The 19022-nt window shown below is 56.4% G+C and overlaps 1 protein-coding gene across 2 annotated transcripts; it reads right to left on the reverse strand.

Moving 5' to 3' along the window:
• Positions 1-1756: 1756 nt before the first annotated feature.
• On the reverse strand, positions 1757-6814 carry PTMA (prothymosin alpha). Of its 2 annotated transcripts, none has more exons than XM_043445006.1 (5): positions 6566-6814; positions 3689-3760; positions 3339-3435; positions 2747-2820; positions 1757-2504 (listed from the first exon to the last, which is right to left on the reverse strand). In XM_043445006.1, the coding sequence occupies exons 1-5, from the start codon at positions 6608-6610 to the stop codon at positions 2457-2459; spliced, it is 336 nt and encodes a 111-aa protein (XP_043300941.1). In that variant the 5' UTR covers positions 6611-6814; the 3' UTR covers positions 1757-2456. The 2 variants fall into 2 exon arrangements, with proteins under 2 accessions (XP_043300941.1, XP_043300942.1); XM_043445007.1 differs by having other exon boundaries at positions 3339-3432; positions 6566-6813.
• Positions 6815-19022: the final 12208 nt, after the last annotated feature.

Below are 19022 nucleotides of genomic sequence, written 5' to 3' on the forward strand. Positions count from 1 at the left end.
CACCACACACGAGGCTCTGCTGTAGACCCCTCACACCACACACGAGGCTCCTCTGTGGACCCCTCACACCACACACAAGGCTACTCTATGGACACCTCACACCACACACAAGGCTCCTCTGTGGACCCCTCACACCGCACACAAGGCTCCTCTGTGGACCCCTCACACCACACACACACGAGGCTCCTCTGTGGACCCACCCACACTACACACACACGAGGCTCCTCTGTAGACACCCCCCACATGAGGCTCCTCTGTGGACCCCTCACAGCACACACGTGCAGCTCAGCTGTGGACGCACATGACACACACAAGGCTCCTCTGTGGACCCCTCACACCACCCAGGAGGCTCCACTGTGGACCCCTCACACCACACACACAAGGCTCCTCTGTGGACCCCTCACACACCAGGAGGCTCCACTGTGGACCCCTCACACCACACACACAAGGCTCCTCTGTGGACCCCTCACACCACACACACACAAGGCTCCTCTGTGGACCCACCCACACTACATACACACAAGGCTCCTCTGTGGACCCCTCACACCACACAGGAGGCTCCACTGTGGACCCCTCACATCACACACACACACAAGGCTCCTCTGTGGACCCACCCACACTACACACACACGAGGCTCCTCTGTGGACCCCTCACACCACACACACGAGGCTCCTCTGTGGACCCACCCCACCACACAAGGCTCATCTGTAGACCCCAAAGTTTTTTTTTTCCCCCCAGAAGGTTCTTAAGAGCGCTCTTTAACAGTCACCTCTCTCCCTGAGGGCTTGAGCTTGTCCCTTTGTCCAGTTCGCTCTCCTGACTCAACTGTCCTGACTCACCTGTCTGAAAACTTCAAGCAGCTCACCCATCACCCCTTACAGTGCTGAAGGGGCAGGTGTCTCTCCCTCAACCAAGGTATTTGCTTCTTCTGGAGATCGGGATTTTGAAAAAGAGCAAGGTCGCTAAGGAATGCCCCTGCAATGCAGGAGACCCAGGTTCAATCCCTGGGTCAGGAAGGTCCCCTAGGTAAGAAAATGGCAACCTACTCCAGTATTCTTACATGGGAAATCCCATGGATAGAGGAGCCTGGCAGGCTACAATCTCTGGGGTCCCAAAGGTTGGACAAGACTTAGCTCTTAGTGACTAAACCTAGGCTGCATTCATGTCTGGAATATATGTCCTAAGGGACCAGAAGATGCCACGTGTCACCACCAGGGGGAGCCATTCAGTGGCCAGGATAATCCAGTGAGGCCTTTGAGGTGAAGGGCACGGCTAGCCGTTGTCCCACAGGGAGATGACATCTCTGGGATCTTTGGCCCAAGTTCACACTTGGGCCTGGACCACCCCCCACCCCACCTCCTGGATTCAGAGGGCAGCCCAGCATGTAGCCTGTTCCCCCAGCGTACAGAGGTGTCCGCACCTTTCCAATGAAACTGGGTTAAACAACTTCAGTGGAAGATGCTCACTACAATCCTAGGAAGAGATGAAGCTGGTAAGTGGCTCCCTCCTCAGCCCACAGGTCTAGTGCTCCCATCACGTCCCCATTAGCCAGTTGCAACTCAGTCCTTGACTACAGGATGGCCACCCACCAGACCCTGGTGCCAAGGGGCAACACCTCCCCAAACTGAGGTCTCCAACCCACTGTCCCCAGGAAAGACAGCAGGGTCAGAGTTGAAGATCCTCCCCTCTTCTTGCCCCTGCCCCTCTGGAGAAAGCCTAAAGAAACCAAAACAGAAAAACCAGGCCTGAGACAGCTTTGTTAGAACAACTCAGCAAAATAAAATTCCGGTTTATTGTTGGACAACATTGTTTCACACATACATCAAACAGGCCAAAAAAATAAACAGCAACTTCATAGACAAAAAAAGGAAAAAAAGAAACCTTTTATCTTTGGCCTTTTTAACCATCTCATACAAACCAACTACTTATAGTACAGCTAAGTACATACACAAAAAAAGTTACTGGAATGCTCGGAATAAGATTGTTTTTTTTTGTTGTTGTTTTTGCTTTTTTTACAAGGTTTTTTTTCTCCTTTGAGATTATAATGAACATGGTCACACCACAAGTAAAGTCAGAGTAGGACAGAGAACGCTCCGAAGGCTGGTTTGGTCATCCGAGATCATTAAAAATGGCTGACCCCTAACAATATGTACAAAAATATAAAATGTAAATAAAAAATACAAACAAATTTTCCTTTTTAAAGTACTTTAAGAAAAAAAGCAGGGCCTTGGAAGTTTTGGTTCTTTTTTCCTCCCCTGTTGCAAATTCACGTTGTGGTTTTGGTTGGGTGGTGGAGAGCGCTATCGTCTGCGGGTGGCGCTGCCCGCCAGGGGCGGGCGGGCGGGACTCTCTACTCGAAGGTGACCACGTTTAGATTCTGAGACGGGAAGTGGAGGGTGAATAGGTCACGGCGGCCTTTTTTTTTTTTTAAGTTTAACTTTTCCTTTTTTGCTGTCTAGTCATCCTCATCAGTCTTCTGCTTCTTGGTATCCACATCGTCATCCTGGGAAGAGAAGGATTGTCAAGGCCTCTTCCAATCCCCTGGGCCCACCCTCCCACTGGCTGAGCTCCTGCTGGCAGAGCTAAAACCAGGCACGCGCGGTTCCAGAGGGCCCCTGTTCCCACTCCAGCTCAGGAGAAGGACCACACACCACATCTTATAACCACTTAAGTTCCATCAGCCCCTCCAGTGTTAGTGTCTCAGATTCCAGCCCTCCCTGCCAACTTGAGCCAGACCAGACCCACCTCGTCATCTTCAGCTGCCCGTTTGCCCGTAGCTGCCTCGGCCTCCTCATCTTCATCTCCATCCTCTTCCTCACCTGGAGAGAACAAAGCCCAGGTAAACCACTCTGCCTTCCTCAACTAACCAGGCACAGTGGGTCCTGGGACTCTCCCACTCATTGGCAGCCACCAACGGGGGGGGGGGGAGATGGACACGATGACAGGAAAACCACAGCTCCTTGGGCAATCTCCAGTAAGAGTAGCCAGGGTTGAGTGCCACCGAGCCATCTCTGTTGCCTGACAAGCCGGGCAATCGCTGCACCCGCACTGCCCATCACAGGCATCTTGTCATCAGAGGTAAGAAGACCCAAGCGAAACCAGAGAAGCCCCACCAACCAACTGATCAGGGCATGGAGGGCACTCTCCAGTGGGAGTGAGCGTGGTGCTGGGGGCACAGCCCCAGTCACTGGCCTAAAGTGAGGAAGATGCTGGCTCTGCGGCTACAAGCCCAGTTGGAGGTGGTCCCTTGGACCTGCCACCCCCCAGGGAGACCCCAGTCCCTCCCCATCTGCTAGGAAAGACCAGAAAAAGGTACTAGAGGAACAAAGCTACTCACCATCGCCTTCCTCCTCCTCCTCCTCTTCCTCCCCACCTTCCTCCTCTTCTTCGTCTACCTCGTTGTCGGCCTCCTGCTCCCCATTTTCCTCATTCTCCTCGACAGAAAGCAGAGCAGCTTGTTGATGAGGACAGAATTATCACTCTGCCCCCCACGTCCCTTCTTCCAGACCCTGCCCTGGGCTTCTACAGACTAGATCCCCAGAGAGATGCCCCCTCAAGTTCCAGCCAGAGATCCCAGTACAGAACTGACCAAGGCCTCGCGCCCCCCCCCCCCCTGATTAAGCCCCAAGTCTTTTAAGAACTCCAGGCCAGGAGCTGCTGGGGGTCATGACCACAGCGGACACTCACAGCATTCCCATTTGCAGGTGCCTCTCGCCCATTCTCCGCCTCCTCCACAACTTCCTTCTTCTCCTTTAAGTCCTTCAAAAAGGAAAAGGGAACCATTAAGTCTTCTGAGTAACCTAGGGCTGGCAAAAGGGCCCAAACCTACAGGTAGGAGGGACTCAGTGCCAATCCTGATCTCCCAAGTTACAAGCTCAAAGTTACAGGTGGGAGAGAGCAAAGAATACTACTGTGTGTCTGTGGCCAGGATCTCATCCTACTTCTCTACCCTTAAAAACACACAACACACTTTTTAAAACGGATCCAGGACAGCGGTTCCCACCGCACCTTTACTCATGCTTCTTAGGAAACAAGCCATGTGGCACCACAGCCCGAAACCTGTCTGGCCGGGCAGACAAGCCCAGGAACACTTCACTCACACTCTCTCATCACACACTTGTTTCCAACCAGAGAGCTCCGCCTCTCACAAATCCTTCTTGGAAGACAGCAGGTATGTGCCATAAATAAATAAGGCAATGGGGGAGGGCCCTGACACTGCGGGAGGACTCCCGTGGGTGGACTAGCCTGGGAAGGGAATGGGAGGGAACTAACTGGCAAAACTGGGGAAGCCGCTTCTCCAGCCAGAGGCCCCGCAGCCGAGCTCGGAGCCCACGATCTGGCAAGCACAGGGCTTTCTTTGAAGGAACCAGAATCCCACCGATCCCTCCGTAAGCCACAGCCACCCCAGGAGAAGGCAAACCACAGCCCTGGACATGGTCACGGGCTCAGGCGACACACTCCTGGGCCCAAACCAGGCCTTGCTGCACTCAGGCACGCCGTCCCTGAAATTTGGCACTTGGGAGCGCCAAATTTCCCTCCGTGGCTCTCTCGCCCGTCCGAGGGCCAGCTCGGTGTCCGTCAGGCCGCGCCTTGCCCGTGCCCCAAGGGGCAGCGCCGCCGCGGACACCCCGCAGCCCCGTAATTTTTTCCACCCAGTGCGGCACACTCTGCCGCCAACACAAACAGGCTTCGAGCAGCCCGGGAACCGGAGGCCGCTCGAGCGCCTTCCGGTGAAGGGCCCCGGGGCACCTGCTGGCCCCATCCTCCTGGTGATCCCCGTCCGACACGGCGCAGACCCCGGCACCGCCCGCTCCCGCCCCCTGGCGGCCGGAGCCCCGGGGAGTTGTGGGGGCGGGGAGGTCGTGGCGCGCAGGCGCGCACCCCCGCCCGGCGGGCTTTGCGCGCGGGCCTCTGCACGCAACGCGCGCGCGGAGCACGTGGCCCCGGGCCTCCGAGTGCGCCCCTGACCCTGGAGACCCGGCGCCCGCTGGCTGCACTGGCACCGCCGGGCGCGCGCCAGTTGCTTTCCAGTCTTTCCGGGCCTCTGGGCGCCCCCGCCGCCTCCCCTCGCAGGCCTACGTCTCTGTATTTGGCGGGCAAAGCCCCGCAGGAGGTCGCCCCAAAGTCCGCAGGGTTTTAGCAGCCCCGCAGCCCGAGGCCGTCGGAAACGCATTTCACACGGGCATTTAAGGCTCCTAGCGGGAAATCACCTTGGGGGGAAAAGCGAACGCCCGCGCTGGGAAGGGCTAACCCTTTCCTTCAAACTAGTTCCCTGGCTGGGCCCAGAGAGGGTCGGAGGGAGCCCGGGCGGAGATCCGTGTCCCAAACCCCGCTCCTCTCGGGCAGTCGCCCCTGGGAAAGAACCAAGGGTGACGCCAGGGGCACAGGGGTTAAGGAGACGCCAAGGTGACTCGCGCCTGTCTCCGCAGAGGCAGGAATAAGCACCAAAGGATAAAAAAAGCGGTCCCTTCGCAAAGTGCCATGCTCCCGCCGAGGGCGGAGACACTCCCCAGGGCAGGCAGCCGGACCGACGCGGCGCGCAGGAGCGGAGCTGCGCCAAACGCGCAGGATCTCAAAACCGAGGGCAGTGAATCCGCATCACCGGGCCTCAACAGCCCCCGGCGCGCGGCTCGGCCCCGCAAGAAGGTAGTCGCGGCCGCAGCTTTTGTTCGCCCGCGTAGTCCCCGAAGCAGCCGCACACTCGGTGCCCCCGGGCAGCCACGGGGGGCGCCCCTCGTCGCCCCGGCGCGCCGCTCCTTCACTTTCCGTTTCCTCCCCTCCAGCGCGTGGGCTCGCCTCCTCCTCAGCGAAGCCTGGTACCGCTGGTGAGTTACTGAGGGTGGCCGGCTGCTCCCGGCACACTCCTGCACACCCCGGGAAACCCACCTCCCGTCCCCGAGGACAGCCAGGGCGGAGACCTTCACACCTCCGCGGGAAGACAACCGACACCGCGGCCCCGCCGCCCTGCTCCGCCTTATCCGAACCTAGTCCAGATAAACCTCCTCGGATCCACTACAAGGCGCGAAAACTCGGCCGCCCGGCGCATAACAAAGACCAGCGCCGCGGACGGGCGCTCGCCACGGAGCCGCCACTTCCCGCAGCCGGCCCGCGCCCGCACACGCGGGCCCCCCCACCCCGGCACTTCCGATTCCAAAAGCGCTCCAGTTTCAAACTTATCTTCGCGCGCCCCGTGGGCCGACGACCCCCTAGCCAGGCCCCTATCCTCCGGCCGCCACTCCACAGAGTCACAAACAAGTTTCGGGAGCCCGTGCAGCAGCCTCCCCTCGAGCCTGTCGGCCTCCGCACCGGCATCTCCGGGTCCCTGAGGGCCCCCAGGTCACTCCCGGATGGGCATCACGTTTGCCCACTGCGCTTCCCGCCCCCTCCCCCGCACGCGCACAAAGAGTGGGCTACCTAGTAGCCTAGGCCGGGAGCGGGTGGGCTCCTCAGCGAATGATAGGAACAGCGGGCTCCGGGCAGAGCCGGGCGCTGCGCGCCAAACACCGCTCCGGCAGTGGCGGCGCGCGGACCCCAAAAGGGCGGGCGGGCGGCGTCTAACCTCACCTTGGTGGTGATCTCGGAGCTGGTGTCCACGGCCGCGTCTGACATGATGGGGCACTCCGGTGATCCGATGCAACGGACTGAGAAGAAAAGCGGGAGTTGGAGGACTCTGGCGGTAACGCTGCCGGAGTCCGCGGCGGCGGAGATGGCGCGCGGCGGAGGTGGCTGCGGCGAGCGGTGAAGCCGGAGACGGGAACAATGCAAAGATGGCTTTTCAGAGCAGCCAGTGGGGAACTCACGCGGCGCCAGAACCTTTAATATAGATTAGTGGGCGGCGCTCGGCCTCCTTTACCCGAACGCCATTGGCTGCGGGCAGGGAGCGGGCGCTCGCTCATTGGCTCGATTCCGAACAATGGGCAAGCATGCTTAAAGCGGCAGTGCCTTGGTGCGTCCGTGCTGCGCAGTCGCCGGCCGCCCTGTCATTCGGGGTCTGAGTTTGCCGGGTCTCGACAGCACCGACGCCGCGGGGGGAGGGGCGCGCACTCGCATTCGGGGCGCGCGCTCCCGCTGCTGTTTTGCTCGCGGCTGCTGACGCAGAAAGCCAAAGCGCGGCAAAGCTGCCCGCCCAGCCCCCACCTTCCCCCCACCCAGTCCTCACCCCTCCCCGCGGTTGCTCGGAAGGAGGAGGGGAGGGAAGAAGAGGAGGAGGAGGAGGGGGCTGGCCCACACGACGGCTGCCAGCGAGGGGGAGGGGCAGGCCGGGTGCTGGGCTGTGCTCGCCCCGGGCGGTGCCCTGCGTAGCCCGGGGATGCTCACCCCCGCGCCTTGGCACATTCCACCACGAATTTTCCGAGCGCGAGTCGGTGGAAAGCCCCACGACGAGCGATGAGGGCGTGAGGCCGAGACCCGCGTACCTGGGCCACCCCTTAACGTCCTCTACCCGCGTCCAGTTCTGGGTGCCCCGAGTCTTTGGGGAGGTGAACCCTTCGCCCACTACCCAGCCTAGGCGCCCGTCGCCAAAGCCAGCCGACGACGAAGTGGGCTTCGTGCCAAGCATTCACGTTGTGGGTATTCGTGCATCGAGGGGACTCGAGGGCCGGTATGGGCTCTGTCGTCGAGCTGAACAGCCCACGGACGTCGCAACACACAGCGGGTGCCCGCACTTCGGGGCTGTGGTTTGCGCCTGCCCCGAGCGGTCACTGCCGTCGCGACAGCTACTGGGTTGCTTCCAGGGCCCGGCCTTCGAGTCTGTCGCTCTCCCGCCCCACTTAAGGCTCTGTGAAGGGTACTTGAACATATTCCTTGCTAGGTTACTCGAGGGGGCGTAATCGTCCCTCAGACTGGGTGGGCTAGTCCTTGGGGGCTCCTTGAAGTTTTGGGCGCCATTTAGGGAACACGCGGAGCCCGAAGAAGGGAAATCATCCGGACGCCACACTCAAGATGGCGCTGGGCTCGGCGAACGTGGCGTGACGTGGCTACCCAACCCAGTCGGACGATCCGAAAACCGTAGGCAACCGTCTTCTTATCGCTATCGCACTTGGCTGTCGAACTGAGACACCAGCTTTGTGGCAGGAAAGATCGAATTGAGTGCAAAGACGTTCGAGAGAAAAATACCTGTGCCACACACAAGATGGCGACAGATAGGGTTCATCTCCGTGTTGCCAGAAGGGGGCGCCCGACACGGAAGGCGGGACTCGGGAGAAGCGAGCGCACACTGGCTGAGAGTGGCGGGCGAACACAAAGTTGACGCTTTGCGTCCTGCCATTGGCAGGTTCCTCTGTCTGTCTCTTGGGGGCCGCCGATTTGGGAATGGAGAAAACCCGGAGTCTGGGATTGCGGAGGAGGGACGATTGCCAAGTCCAGCAGTGCTTGATGTCGGGGGGCAAGGAGAGAGACTGAGTGGGTCGCCCTTCTCTTTTATTTAAGTCAAGGCCCTAGTCCCACCGCGAGACCCCCCTCCCCTTAACTAAGCTCAGCGCGCACTCGCCTGGCTGCACCCCTTCGGGCCACAGACTCCGCTGCCCAGCCGGGAGCAGGCGGGGAGTGGCGGGGCGCCACTCGGGTCGGGGTCCCCTCCCACTGCCCCTGTCGCTCGCAAGTCAGGCTCGCATCCCCGTTTACATCTGCCTTTCTGGCCGCTGGCCTGTGGGGGCTTTCCCGAGCGAGTTTGTCTTTGGGGAAAAGAGAAGCCCGGACTCCCTGTTCTCCGGCAGAAGGGAACGTGGGGCAGGTGCTGGACAGGACAGGGCACCGCGCCACCTCCCGCTGCCTGGCGGTCGCCATCCTGTCCGGGGTACGCAACCGCGGAGGTGGGGCGCCCGCCGGGTCCCCGCCCTGCCCCAGGGCGCCCCGATGGTTGGAGGTGCGATTCTCCCCCAGGACAGGCGCCTGCCAAACCAAAGAACTGGCAAGTGGTGTACCCCGGGGCCACGCGTCCTAACCTTTTTGTTCACTCCGCTCCCGCCCGCCGTCAGTTGCCTTAATTGAGACGGAGACCGGGGCCGCCCTTCGCCCCAGAGTAGGAAGGGTCTCCTTGGCCGCTGCGGCCGCGACCCTTCCTTTGTATCACAGTATCCCGAGAGGTGGAGGGATTCTGCGGCTCCTACGTGGGGTACAAGAGCGCCTCCTGCGGCGCGACCCTTAAACTCTGGTTACCCTGGAAGGGATTGTTTAGTCCACGGAACGCGGATGCATTGAGAGTTTCTTCTGTGCTGCATTTGAGCGACTGAGTCTTCTTCCCTGTCTGGATAGTGGCCTTGGGCAGTCGTCTCTTGTGTCCACGGCTGAAAACGGGTCACGATTGTTCTGGATTCTGACCTTAGTGAACGGGGGAGGGGGGGCGAGGGGAGGGGGCAGATCCTAGGAGGAACTGGGTGAATGTGAATTTCCCTCGAAGAACTGCTTTGCCTGACGCTGATCCCTGTGCAGCTGGCTTGGCTAGGTGGGTGAGTAAGGCTCATGCGCACCTGGTTCTGGAACCAGCGTTCCGTTCACCGAGCACACACTGGGTGCCTGCTCTGTAGGTGGCAGTGAGCGTCTGGCTCATGCTTCAAGCATTTTTAGGTATTTTCCATACTTTCCAAAGTAGGTAGGACAATTATAGGGTTGGGTTTTATGAAACTGATGTTTTTTTGAAGGTCAAAACTAACTGGAAAAAAAAAAAAACCAACTGAAAATCGGCAGATTTATAGGTTCAACCTCTAATGTGCTATCACTCTCCTTTTTAACAGGTCAGGAAAGCGGACCAAGAGATTACAGCAAGGGACTTGGGGTAACCAAGTGAATCAGTGACCAAATTGAGGCTAAAACCTTAGAGTGGAGGAATCTTTGTTGTTAAATGAGCTCTGAATCAGCTATGGCTTTGAACCTCCATCTTGCTGTAGGCATGTGGTATTTGACACCTCATAAGTGAAGAAGTTATTTAGGCTAATGGAGAGCTCATTCCAGGACTTCCCTGATGGTCCAGTGGTTAGGAATCCTCCTGCCAATGGAGGGTTCATGGGTTCAATCCCTGGTCTGGGAAGCTCTTATGTGGACCAACTAAGCCCAGGTGCCACAACCACTGAGCCAGTGCTCTGGAGCCCACCAGCCGCAACAACCGAAGCCCATGTGCCTAGCACCCATGCTATGGAGCCCCCACTTACTGCAGCTAGAGAAAGCCTGAGTGCAGCACAGCCAGAAAAAGAAAAAGCCTCGTTTCTCCAGTGACAGGCAACCCCTCACTTCCTTTGCTCTTTCTGAACAGGTTGTTATCCCCGTCCCGGTCACTTTGACTCACTGGTGCCTCTCTGCCCTTTGCTGCTTCTGTGACCTTTCAACACCCCACCCCCCGCCCAGGACAAACTGGTAATGCCTTGGGAGCCCACATGTCCTGTCCCTGGTGGTTTACAGCCTGAGGCACACTGGCTTGGGTTAGAGCTGCTTTAAGCCAGGGGACCCAGTTGGCCTCCAGGCTAGTTTTGGTTTTAGAGAATTTGCAGGAGGGACACCTCTGCGTGGCCTGCACACTCTCGGCTGGACAACAGGCCTTTCTCTGCTGGCCTGGGGCACACATTTTTTTCAGTTGCCTCACCCTGTAGGCACTTAAGTTTGCAATTCTTGCTCCAAAGCCATTTCCAACATGTTCCTAATTGGTCATCTCACAATTTCAATACCCAAGAGACCAGAAAGAATGTAAATGCTAGTAAAGCTGCCTAGGTTCAAATCCCAGCTCTGCCATATGCTCACTGTGTGAATTTGGGAGAGTTATCTTCCCACCTTTGAAAAATGGAGATGACAAGAATAGTATCTACCTTCCACTGGTTCTGGTGGAAACTGAACAAGTTCATATGCAGAAAGTGCCTAAAAATAGGGTCTGGCACAACCAGGAAAGCTGTCAGTGTTCTCAGGATTCCACTTTCCAGCTGCCATCTGTACCTAAGTGGGTTGGCTTCACAGTTTTCGTAGGACTCTGGACAAAGGAACAGTGTCTTCAGCAAATTCTTCCTGTATTCGGTGGGAAAGGAGGGCACCGGGCGAGTTGAGTTCCTGGAAGCCTGTGACTTGCTGCCTGACATCCTCAGCAGCCCCTGTGGCCTCAGAGGAAGGACAGAGTCTGAGAGGAACAAGCCTCCAAAAGACCCGCCTTTAGAAACCCAGGAGTTTCAGGCTGTGGTTTCCTTGCCCAGGCATCAGGGCCTGGGGAGCTGCCAGGGCCCTTTCAACTCTCCCGCCCTGCTGAGCCCGGATAGGATTGTGTAAGAGCCGCCCTCCACACGCCTGCTCTCTCGTGCAGCACGCCTGGGCCTGCCTATCCTCCCTGGAAGCCGGGCCAGAAGGCCCTGGTACCCACACAGGTCTGGCCACCCAAAGGCTCCTGCCTGGTCGGGAGAGGGAGGGGGACATCTCTTGAAGTTCAGGGCCTGCTCCCGAACTGATGCCAAACTGGAGTTCTGGGGAGGCTTGGGGCGAGAGGGTGTGTGCTGTGTACAAGACCCCGGCCACCCCCTGAGCACACATGCCCTGATGTCTCCAGGGATCTTCTGCCGGCCTGTACCACTTCCCAGGCCTTCTTCCCTGCATCCTTGTGTGTGTGTGTGTGTGTGTGTGTGTGTGTGAGCATGAGCGTGCCTCCCTGCATAGCCTGAGTAGGTGTTTTGCGTAAGCTCTGGGTACCGTTTGTGAGTGCGTGGGCCTAGCATCCCGGTGGCAGGTGAAGGTGCTGGCTGGGGGAGAACATGTGTGGGCACACACCCTGTTGCCCTGGCTGTGAAAGCAGGGCGTCTGGAGGAAGGTTAATCAGGTATGTGACCGCAAAGAGGCATTTAAGGGGGCATCTCCGCACCTGGCCCCACGTGGAAACCCAGCAAGACAGGAACCAAGAGCGGGCCCCAGCTGAGGACCTCGGTGGTCTGGGCCATGTCAGAAATCTCAACCTGATTAAAGTTGAAGCTGGGAGAGGCTGGCTCTTTGACATCTTGAAGGTTCCTCTTCCCTCTTCTCTGTTAAACTCAAATGGGTCTTTTCTATCTTTCCGTCACCCCTGGCAGAGGAGCCACCCCCAGTCTCGAATAGAGGGGAGAAGATATGAGGGATGGAGGACACACCACCAGCTCCCCCTCTCACAGCCAAGGGGAGTGCAGACAAGGTGATCGATTGGATGGTTCCGGGCTCAGAACACTCAGTGGTCCAACCAGGAAACGCCTGGACATGCCGGATGGCTGGTTACCCTGGTCTGGTCCTTACTCATGTGCTGGTAACTATGGCGTTCCTGCAGAAATCTGAGACACGCGAAGAATGGACCTGCAGCGCTCAGTCCGAGAACAGCTTCCAGCTCCAACGCTGCTTCTCTGCGGTGCAGAAGCCAGGGTGGCTCTGGGAGCATTTGGTTTGCACATGACAGAGCAGAAGGATGGTGAAGCTTAGCAGAGATCCCAGAGCAAGCGGGTGACACCGGGGTCGGGCCTCCTGCACCCTCCTGGGAGGGCTCGCAGCTGCCCGGTGCAGCGCATAGGAATCTGTTGGTTTCCAGATCCAGGTGGGAGTGAAGGGAGGAGATTTCAGCCTCCTTTAAAGCAATGTTCTCTCCTCCAAGAGGTTTTCTGAGGGTTTCACAGGGGGAAAAAAGTGAGGCTTGGACAATTCCATAGGAAAGTCTCAAAATAGGATGAAAGGTTACTCCAGAGAGCAAACCTCCCCAGGGAAGGGAAAGAAGAGCACCCTTTCTAAGGAAGTGCAAGCTCCATGGGCATTTAGAGCTTGAGAGGAAAGTCAGAGCTCACACACATGAACCAAGAGCCCCAGGCCTCCTCAGCTGCAGCACATTCTTAACTTACAGTGTTGTGGCCAGGCCTACAATTGTGACTGTGTACTGGCTCTTGGCAGCTTTCTCCAGGGCAGGCCACTCTCTCTTACCACTTAGGTGCTTCAAGAGTGTTACTTTGAAAGCATGGGCTAGACACCTCGCCATCCACCTGGCTGCTGGCAAGGCCTCGCTTTTCCCACTAGCTAAGTGGAGGGAAGAATATAGTCCAGGTTCCAGGGAGGGAGCAGCACGGCTATTGGTACCCCCTCCTTCCTGAGTCGTTCACGGGGCCACATCAAAGTCCTTGGCCAAGACACAGTTTTGAGACACCCCCCCCCAGGCCCCCCACAAAGTACCTATCACTGAGGGAGTAACCAGTGTTCTCTTGGGCCGTATGTGATAGGTTGGAGGTTTCCTCAATGAAGAATTTTAGGATGATAAAATGTATTCCAGAATGTTCTTCAAAGTCACCACTATAATTAAACAAGGGGCAGCCATGATGGAAGTAAAATGTGTTCTGAATACCTGTAGAAACAGATAAAAGGGAAGTCAGAAATTAATGATTAATGTTAATAAGTGAGCCTGCATGAAACGAGTGTCGAGCGTTAGTCGCGCAGTTGTGTCCGACTCTTTGTGACCCTATGAATTGTAGGCCACCAGTCTCGCCTGGAGAATCCTCTGTCCATGGGATTCTCCAGGCGAGAACACTGGAGTGAGTTGCCGTGCCCTCTTCAGGGGATACTCCTGACCCAGGGGTTGAACCCACATCTCTTGCATTGGCAGGTAGGTTCTTTACCCCTAGGAAGCCCCTTTACTACCTGGGAAGCCCCACTTGAATTGAAATGGCTCTCAAAGCAGGCAAGGACCAGCATTAAGAAATATCCATCCTGGAGAAGGAAATGGCAACCCACTTCAGTATTCTTGCCTGGGAAATCCCATGGAGAGAGGAGCCTGACAGGCTACAGTCCATGGGTTCACAAAGTCAGACACGACTTAGTGAGTAAACAACAACAATTAGCTTTTCTACAAAAGAATGACAGGAGTTGAATCTTTCAGAAGGAAAGGAATGATGACATTATTTATCAATGAAAAAATTGTGAATCACTACATTGTACACCTGTAGCTTATATAATATTGCATATCAACTATACTTCAATAAAAATAAATAAATAATTTTTTTAAAAAAAGAAAGAAATATCCATAGCTGAGAACCCCAGCTACTGGTTATTGGAAGCTTTCAGCTTCATGCAGGCCTGGCACCTGGCAGTGGTGGGGGTCCTCCATGACTCCTCGCTTCAATCCCACCTCTCCCCTTCACGGAGCCACCGGTAGGAGTTGGGGCATGCTAGGGACTGGAGGATGCCTAGGACGAGGAGTGCCTAGGCTTGAGTGACACTGGTTCTAAGCAAATTTCTTTATCCTCGCCACCTGGTTCCCATCACCTGGGCTGAATTGAGAGGGGATCTCTGGGCATAAGTTCAGGCTGGAGGTGGCAGGGGCAGGTCTGGTTGTATCCCCCCATTTGGCGTGGCCCTGTGTTCTGTACATCTGGCTATACTTCATCAAGAAGTGACCATTCTATTTCTCTGAATCAAGTGGAATTAGGCCCAACATTCCACTGAGCCAGCCCTGATCCTGGATGTGAACACCTGCTCCATGCCAGAGGAAAAGAGAAAACCTGAACGTGCTTCAGACAGTTATGGCAAGCGCCTCTGCAAATGCAGAGAATGGAAAAGAGCCTCCTTTTACAGGTGGGGTTGCTGGGACCCAGAATAGGTGCCTGATTTGCCAGCAGAGTGGCCCCTGGCCAGGAAGAGAGCCCCTTGGCCCCAGCTGCCAGGGCTCCATGCCACTCACCCTCCCTCTTGATGAGTGACGGGGTCCCTGGCAGACGCTGGCTCTGAAAACTCAAAGGCCCAGGGCAGAGGTGCTTCCTGGAGCATATCAGGCTTGGCAAGAAGCTAAGGTCAGGGAAAGAAGTAAGGGAGAGAGCAGAGGCAAGGGAGCCTGGGCAGCTCCAACAAGGAAACCAGCCAGATAGGCGCATGAACACGAGGGTGAGGCAGGAGGGTCAGAGGGGAGAGGGCGCCTCTGAAAGCTGCCTTGCCCCAAACAAGCAGAGAAGTTCCAAACGTGCCCTTCCACAAGTGGGGCCTGGCTACTGGGCTAGAACCCTGAAGACCCGCCCCAGCAGGGGCACAGCAAGGGACAGAACTACAAGGTGTAAGCAGTAGAGAGGGCGGTGAGACAGGCAGCTCCTGTTTACTGAACAAAGTCTGGGTCAGACATGACTCTGGACTCCAGACCCACGTTAACCCATTCAGTCCTAGGTGGCGTGTTACCCACACTCACGGAGGTCAACTCTGCGTTATTCACTGGAAGGACTGATGCTGAAGCCGAAGCCCCAATACTTTGGCCACCTGATGCAAAGAACTGACTCACTGGAAAAGGCCCTGATGCTGGGAAAGACTGAAGGCAGCAGGAGAAGGGGACAACAGAAGACAAGATGGATGGTATCACCGACTCAATGGACATGAGTTTGAGCAAACTCTGGGAGATCATGATGGACAGGGGAGCCTGGCGTGCTGCAGTCCATGGGGCTACAAAGAGTCAGACATGGCTGAGCAACTAAACAACAATACAAGAGAGGAAACAGAGGCAGAGTGGGTGGATGTTGCCCAGGGTACCTGTCAGAGCTGGGTTTTAAAACCAGATGTAGCTCCTGCTTTCAAAGGGAAAAGCTGCTGGTCACAAGCAATCCTGCCCCCACCAGCCTGTGCCCACCCCTGCCTCCTCCAAAGGCACGGATAGGCTCTTGGACTTTCCTCTGTCAATTGGTAAGGAGTTTATTTTCACCAGCTGAGGGGCTCATCCTCCAGTAGATAGATGCCTTTCAGGTTGCAGAAGGAGCAGAGAATCCTCCCCAGATGGGTGATTTCTGGTTGCAAGGCAGAATTCCTTCTGGTGGGATATAATGACCCGGGGAGAACAGCATTTGTAACTGTTTGTAGCCAAGGACTCACCAGTAAGTTAGCCTACTGAAAAATAAATACGCCCGGGCTGTTTCATTGAGCTTTTTCGTGACATCAGTAGACAGTTGGCAACAATGCCTTGAACATTTCTCCAGGCTACCATTGATCGTGGCCTTGCTCTGGGCTCTGGAAGCCCAACATTGCACAATGTTCCTTTATAGTGACCCACAGGACAAATTCCTTTCAGGCCCCAACACCAGCAGGGCAGTGTAGCCTGGTGGTTAGAAGCACAAACTCCAGGTCCCTCTCCTGTCCTCTTGTTGGGGGGGGGGGTGGGGGCAGGAGCCCATCAGAGCAGGGTTCCTTGCCTGCCTCTGTGGCTTAGCATGTGAGTCCTTGGGCAAGGTGTAACCTCCATGAGCTTCAGTTTTCTCACCTGTAAAATGGGAATAAATAACACCCTCCTGAGACGTGTCCTGGGGAATTCCCTGGTGGGCCGGTAGTTAGGACTCCGCACTTTCACTGCCCGAGTTCGATCCCTGGTTGGGGAACTGAGGTACTGCCTACAAAATGGTGCAGTAAAAAAAAAAAAAAAGATTTCTCCCAGATAACTTGCTTTAGTTTTTCTTTATAGACCCTCTGTGTCTTGTATCTAAGCACATTTCCCTCCCTGTCTGGGCTGCCAGAGGCCCAGCACCCACCTTGAGGGCACTCCCCAGTTCCAGAGCATGCTGAGGTGGATGGGATCAACCCTACCCTCTCTTACTTCCTACCTTGTTTTCCCTTAACCTAACCTCCTCAGTCATTTTTTTTTCCTGTTGGCCTTTTGGTATTTCTATGAACTTCAGAACACGGGCCCCCAACCTCGAGGCCATGTACCGGTTGGTACCTCCTGTCAGACCAGCAGCGGCATTAGATTGGAAATAAAAGGGCACAATAAATGTAATGCACTGGAATCATCTCAAAACCATCCCGGTCCATAGGAAAATGGTCTTCCACTAAATCGGTTGTTATTCAGTCACTCTTTTGCAACTTTATGGACTGTATCCTGCCAGGCTCCTCTGTCCATGGGATTTTCCAGGCAAGAATACTGGAGCGGGTTGCCCTTTCCTTCTCCAGAGGATCTTCCCAGACCGGGGATCGAACCGGTAGTCTCCTGCATTGGCAGGCAGATTCTTTACCGCTGAACCAGCAGGGAAGGCCCACAAAAATTGGTCCCTGGTGCCAAAAAGATTGGGGACCACTGCTTTAGAACTAAGGCCTAAATTAATTATCGTGATAAAAAGACTGGAGCCCTTTATACCAAAGCACTTCCTCACAAGTTATATGCTGTTTAAGCCTCACGCCAGTCCAGGTAGATGCCCCATTTTACAGGAGAGGAAATGGAGGCCCCTGGAAGGAACTGGCAGGGTGCACACAGGTCATTCCACGCCACCTGGGGGGAGCCGCCCACCACCGGTCTCCCCTGGCCCCTGCCCTGGCTCCGTAAGTAGCCGGCCCCTACTCTCCCAGCCCTTTCCAGAATCCCCCACCTGCGCCCACGCAGCTGAGTGATTCTGCCCCTCCCTCACACTTCCGTCCCATCCCACTCCATTTCCCTGTTATCATTCTCTTGACTTTGGGGGGACTTTCCAAGAAATGGTAAAATCCACTGTATTATTTAAGGATGATTGAAAAATCCGCCTCTGCTCTCCATGGCCCCCTCTGTGGTGCTTCCACCAGATAGTTCAGCTTTGGCTCTCTCCTCCTCAACAGGGAAGGGACGGCCCGAGTGCAGGCACACTGCTCAGGACAAGAAGTTGTGGCCCAACCCTCCCAGGAACAAGCCCCAGGAGGGCGGAACACAGGGGCCACCGACTGCCTCCCTACCTCTTTCTTAGAACTGTCAACCTGGCTAGTCCCTCAGGGGACCCCGCAGCGCGCTGGAAAGAGCCACCACCCAGTCTGGTGCCCCTTCATTCCCTGAACTGGCTTCCTGGGGAAGGCTAGTCCCTCAGGGGACCCCGCAGCGCGCTGGAAAGAGCCACCACCCAGTCTGGTGCCCCTTCATTCCCTGAACTGGCTTCCTGGGGAAGGCCACGGGCTCCTGAGGGGCTCACAAGTTACCAGTGCAATGTGGAGGGGACCCTTTTCAAATTCCAAGCTGCCGTCTGAGGCTCAGAGCCTTTGAGTCCTGCTGAGTTTTGAAGCCCCAGATGTGCCCATGCAGACCTAGAGCTGAGCTGGGGTCAGATGGAGAGAACTGAAGTGCTTGTGGAATACGGGGAGGGAGACTGGAGCTCTTGCAAGACACTGGGCGGCAGTCATTTTGTTCACATCTGAATAAGGAAGCAACCCACAACTTAGAGCTTGTTGTGTGTCTGCTCAGTCATGTCCAACACTTTGTGACCCTGTGGACTATAGCCCGCCAGGCTCCTTTCCTCAAAATTCCTTGCCAGGAATTTTCCAGGCAAGAATCCTGGACAGAATCGCCATTTTCTTTTCCAGGGGATCTTCCTGACCCAGGGATCAAATTTGCATCTCTGGAGTCTCCTGCATTGGCAGGCGTGTTCTTTCCCAGCCAAGCCACCAGGGAAGCCCCTTTATTATTATTTGGTGGTAATTTTTCTTCTCCGCACACAGAGCTCACGATGGTTGCCTTTCAAGGAACTGTGGCGGTGTGGTTGGTGGTATTAGCCCCAAGGTCACCCAGCTCCACCCTGAAGGCTCTGATCCCTGCCCACGGGTCCACCTCCCAGGGGACCTCAGTCCTTATCTGTCCACAGTGGCTATGCCCGTGTGTACGTCATCCAGGAGCCACAGGGGCCGGTAGGAAAGGCCAGGAAGTGTCGCAGCCTGAAACCCCAGAAATAGGGTCAGGGAGCCCCAACCCTGGTGGCTTCCTTCTGGGCTCTCCATTGATGGGGGGCCTGGCTTGCCAATCAAGATAGAAGCACACAGTGAAAGTGACAGCTGGGGGCAGGCCTGGTGCTGGCCTGGACACCCTTGGCAGACAGGCACACGGCCGGGGCACAGCAGCCACACGCCTGGCCTTGGCCCAACTTCTCTTCTCTGGACCAGGTCCCATTCCAGGCCTCCCACCTCCTGATGGGTGTGCACGTGCCTTGGAAGTGCAACTGTGAACACATAGCCATGTCTGGCGACAGGTTTCCTTACTGTGAGCCAGACATGCGTGTTCACGCATGCGCGAATCTGAGCGCGCGCTTGCTGCGTTTGCAGTCACGGTGGCGCCCCGCCCATCTCGGGTTAGGCGCACAGAGCCGCT

This window comes from Cervus canadensis, chromosome 24 (genome assembly GCF_019320065.1).
Source record: "Cervus canadensis isolate Bull #8, Minnesota chromosome 24, ASM1932006v1, whole genome shotgun sequence".
Lineage (NCBI taxonomy): Eukaryota > Metazoa > Chordata > Mammalia > Artiodactyla > Cervidae > Cervus > Cervus canadensis.

Bases quoted from the DNA above. Each gene is read 5' to 3' on its own strand.
- PTMA (XM_043445006.1), bottom strand. From the start codon at position 6,610: ATGTCAGACGCGGCCGTGGACACCAGCTCCGAGATCACCACCAAG. The intron at 3,436-3,688 runs GTGAGTGTCCGC...CTTTCTGTCGAG, and splicing joins CACCTGCAAATGGGAATGCT to GAGAATGAGGAAAATGGGGA. The intron at 2,821-3,338 runs GTGAGTAGCTTT...TGTTCTCTCCAG, and splicing joins GGAGGAGGAGGAAGGCGATG to GTGAGGAAGAGGATGGAGAT.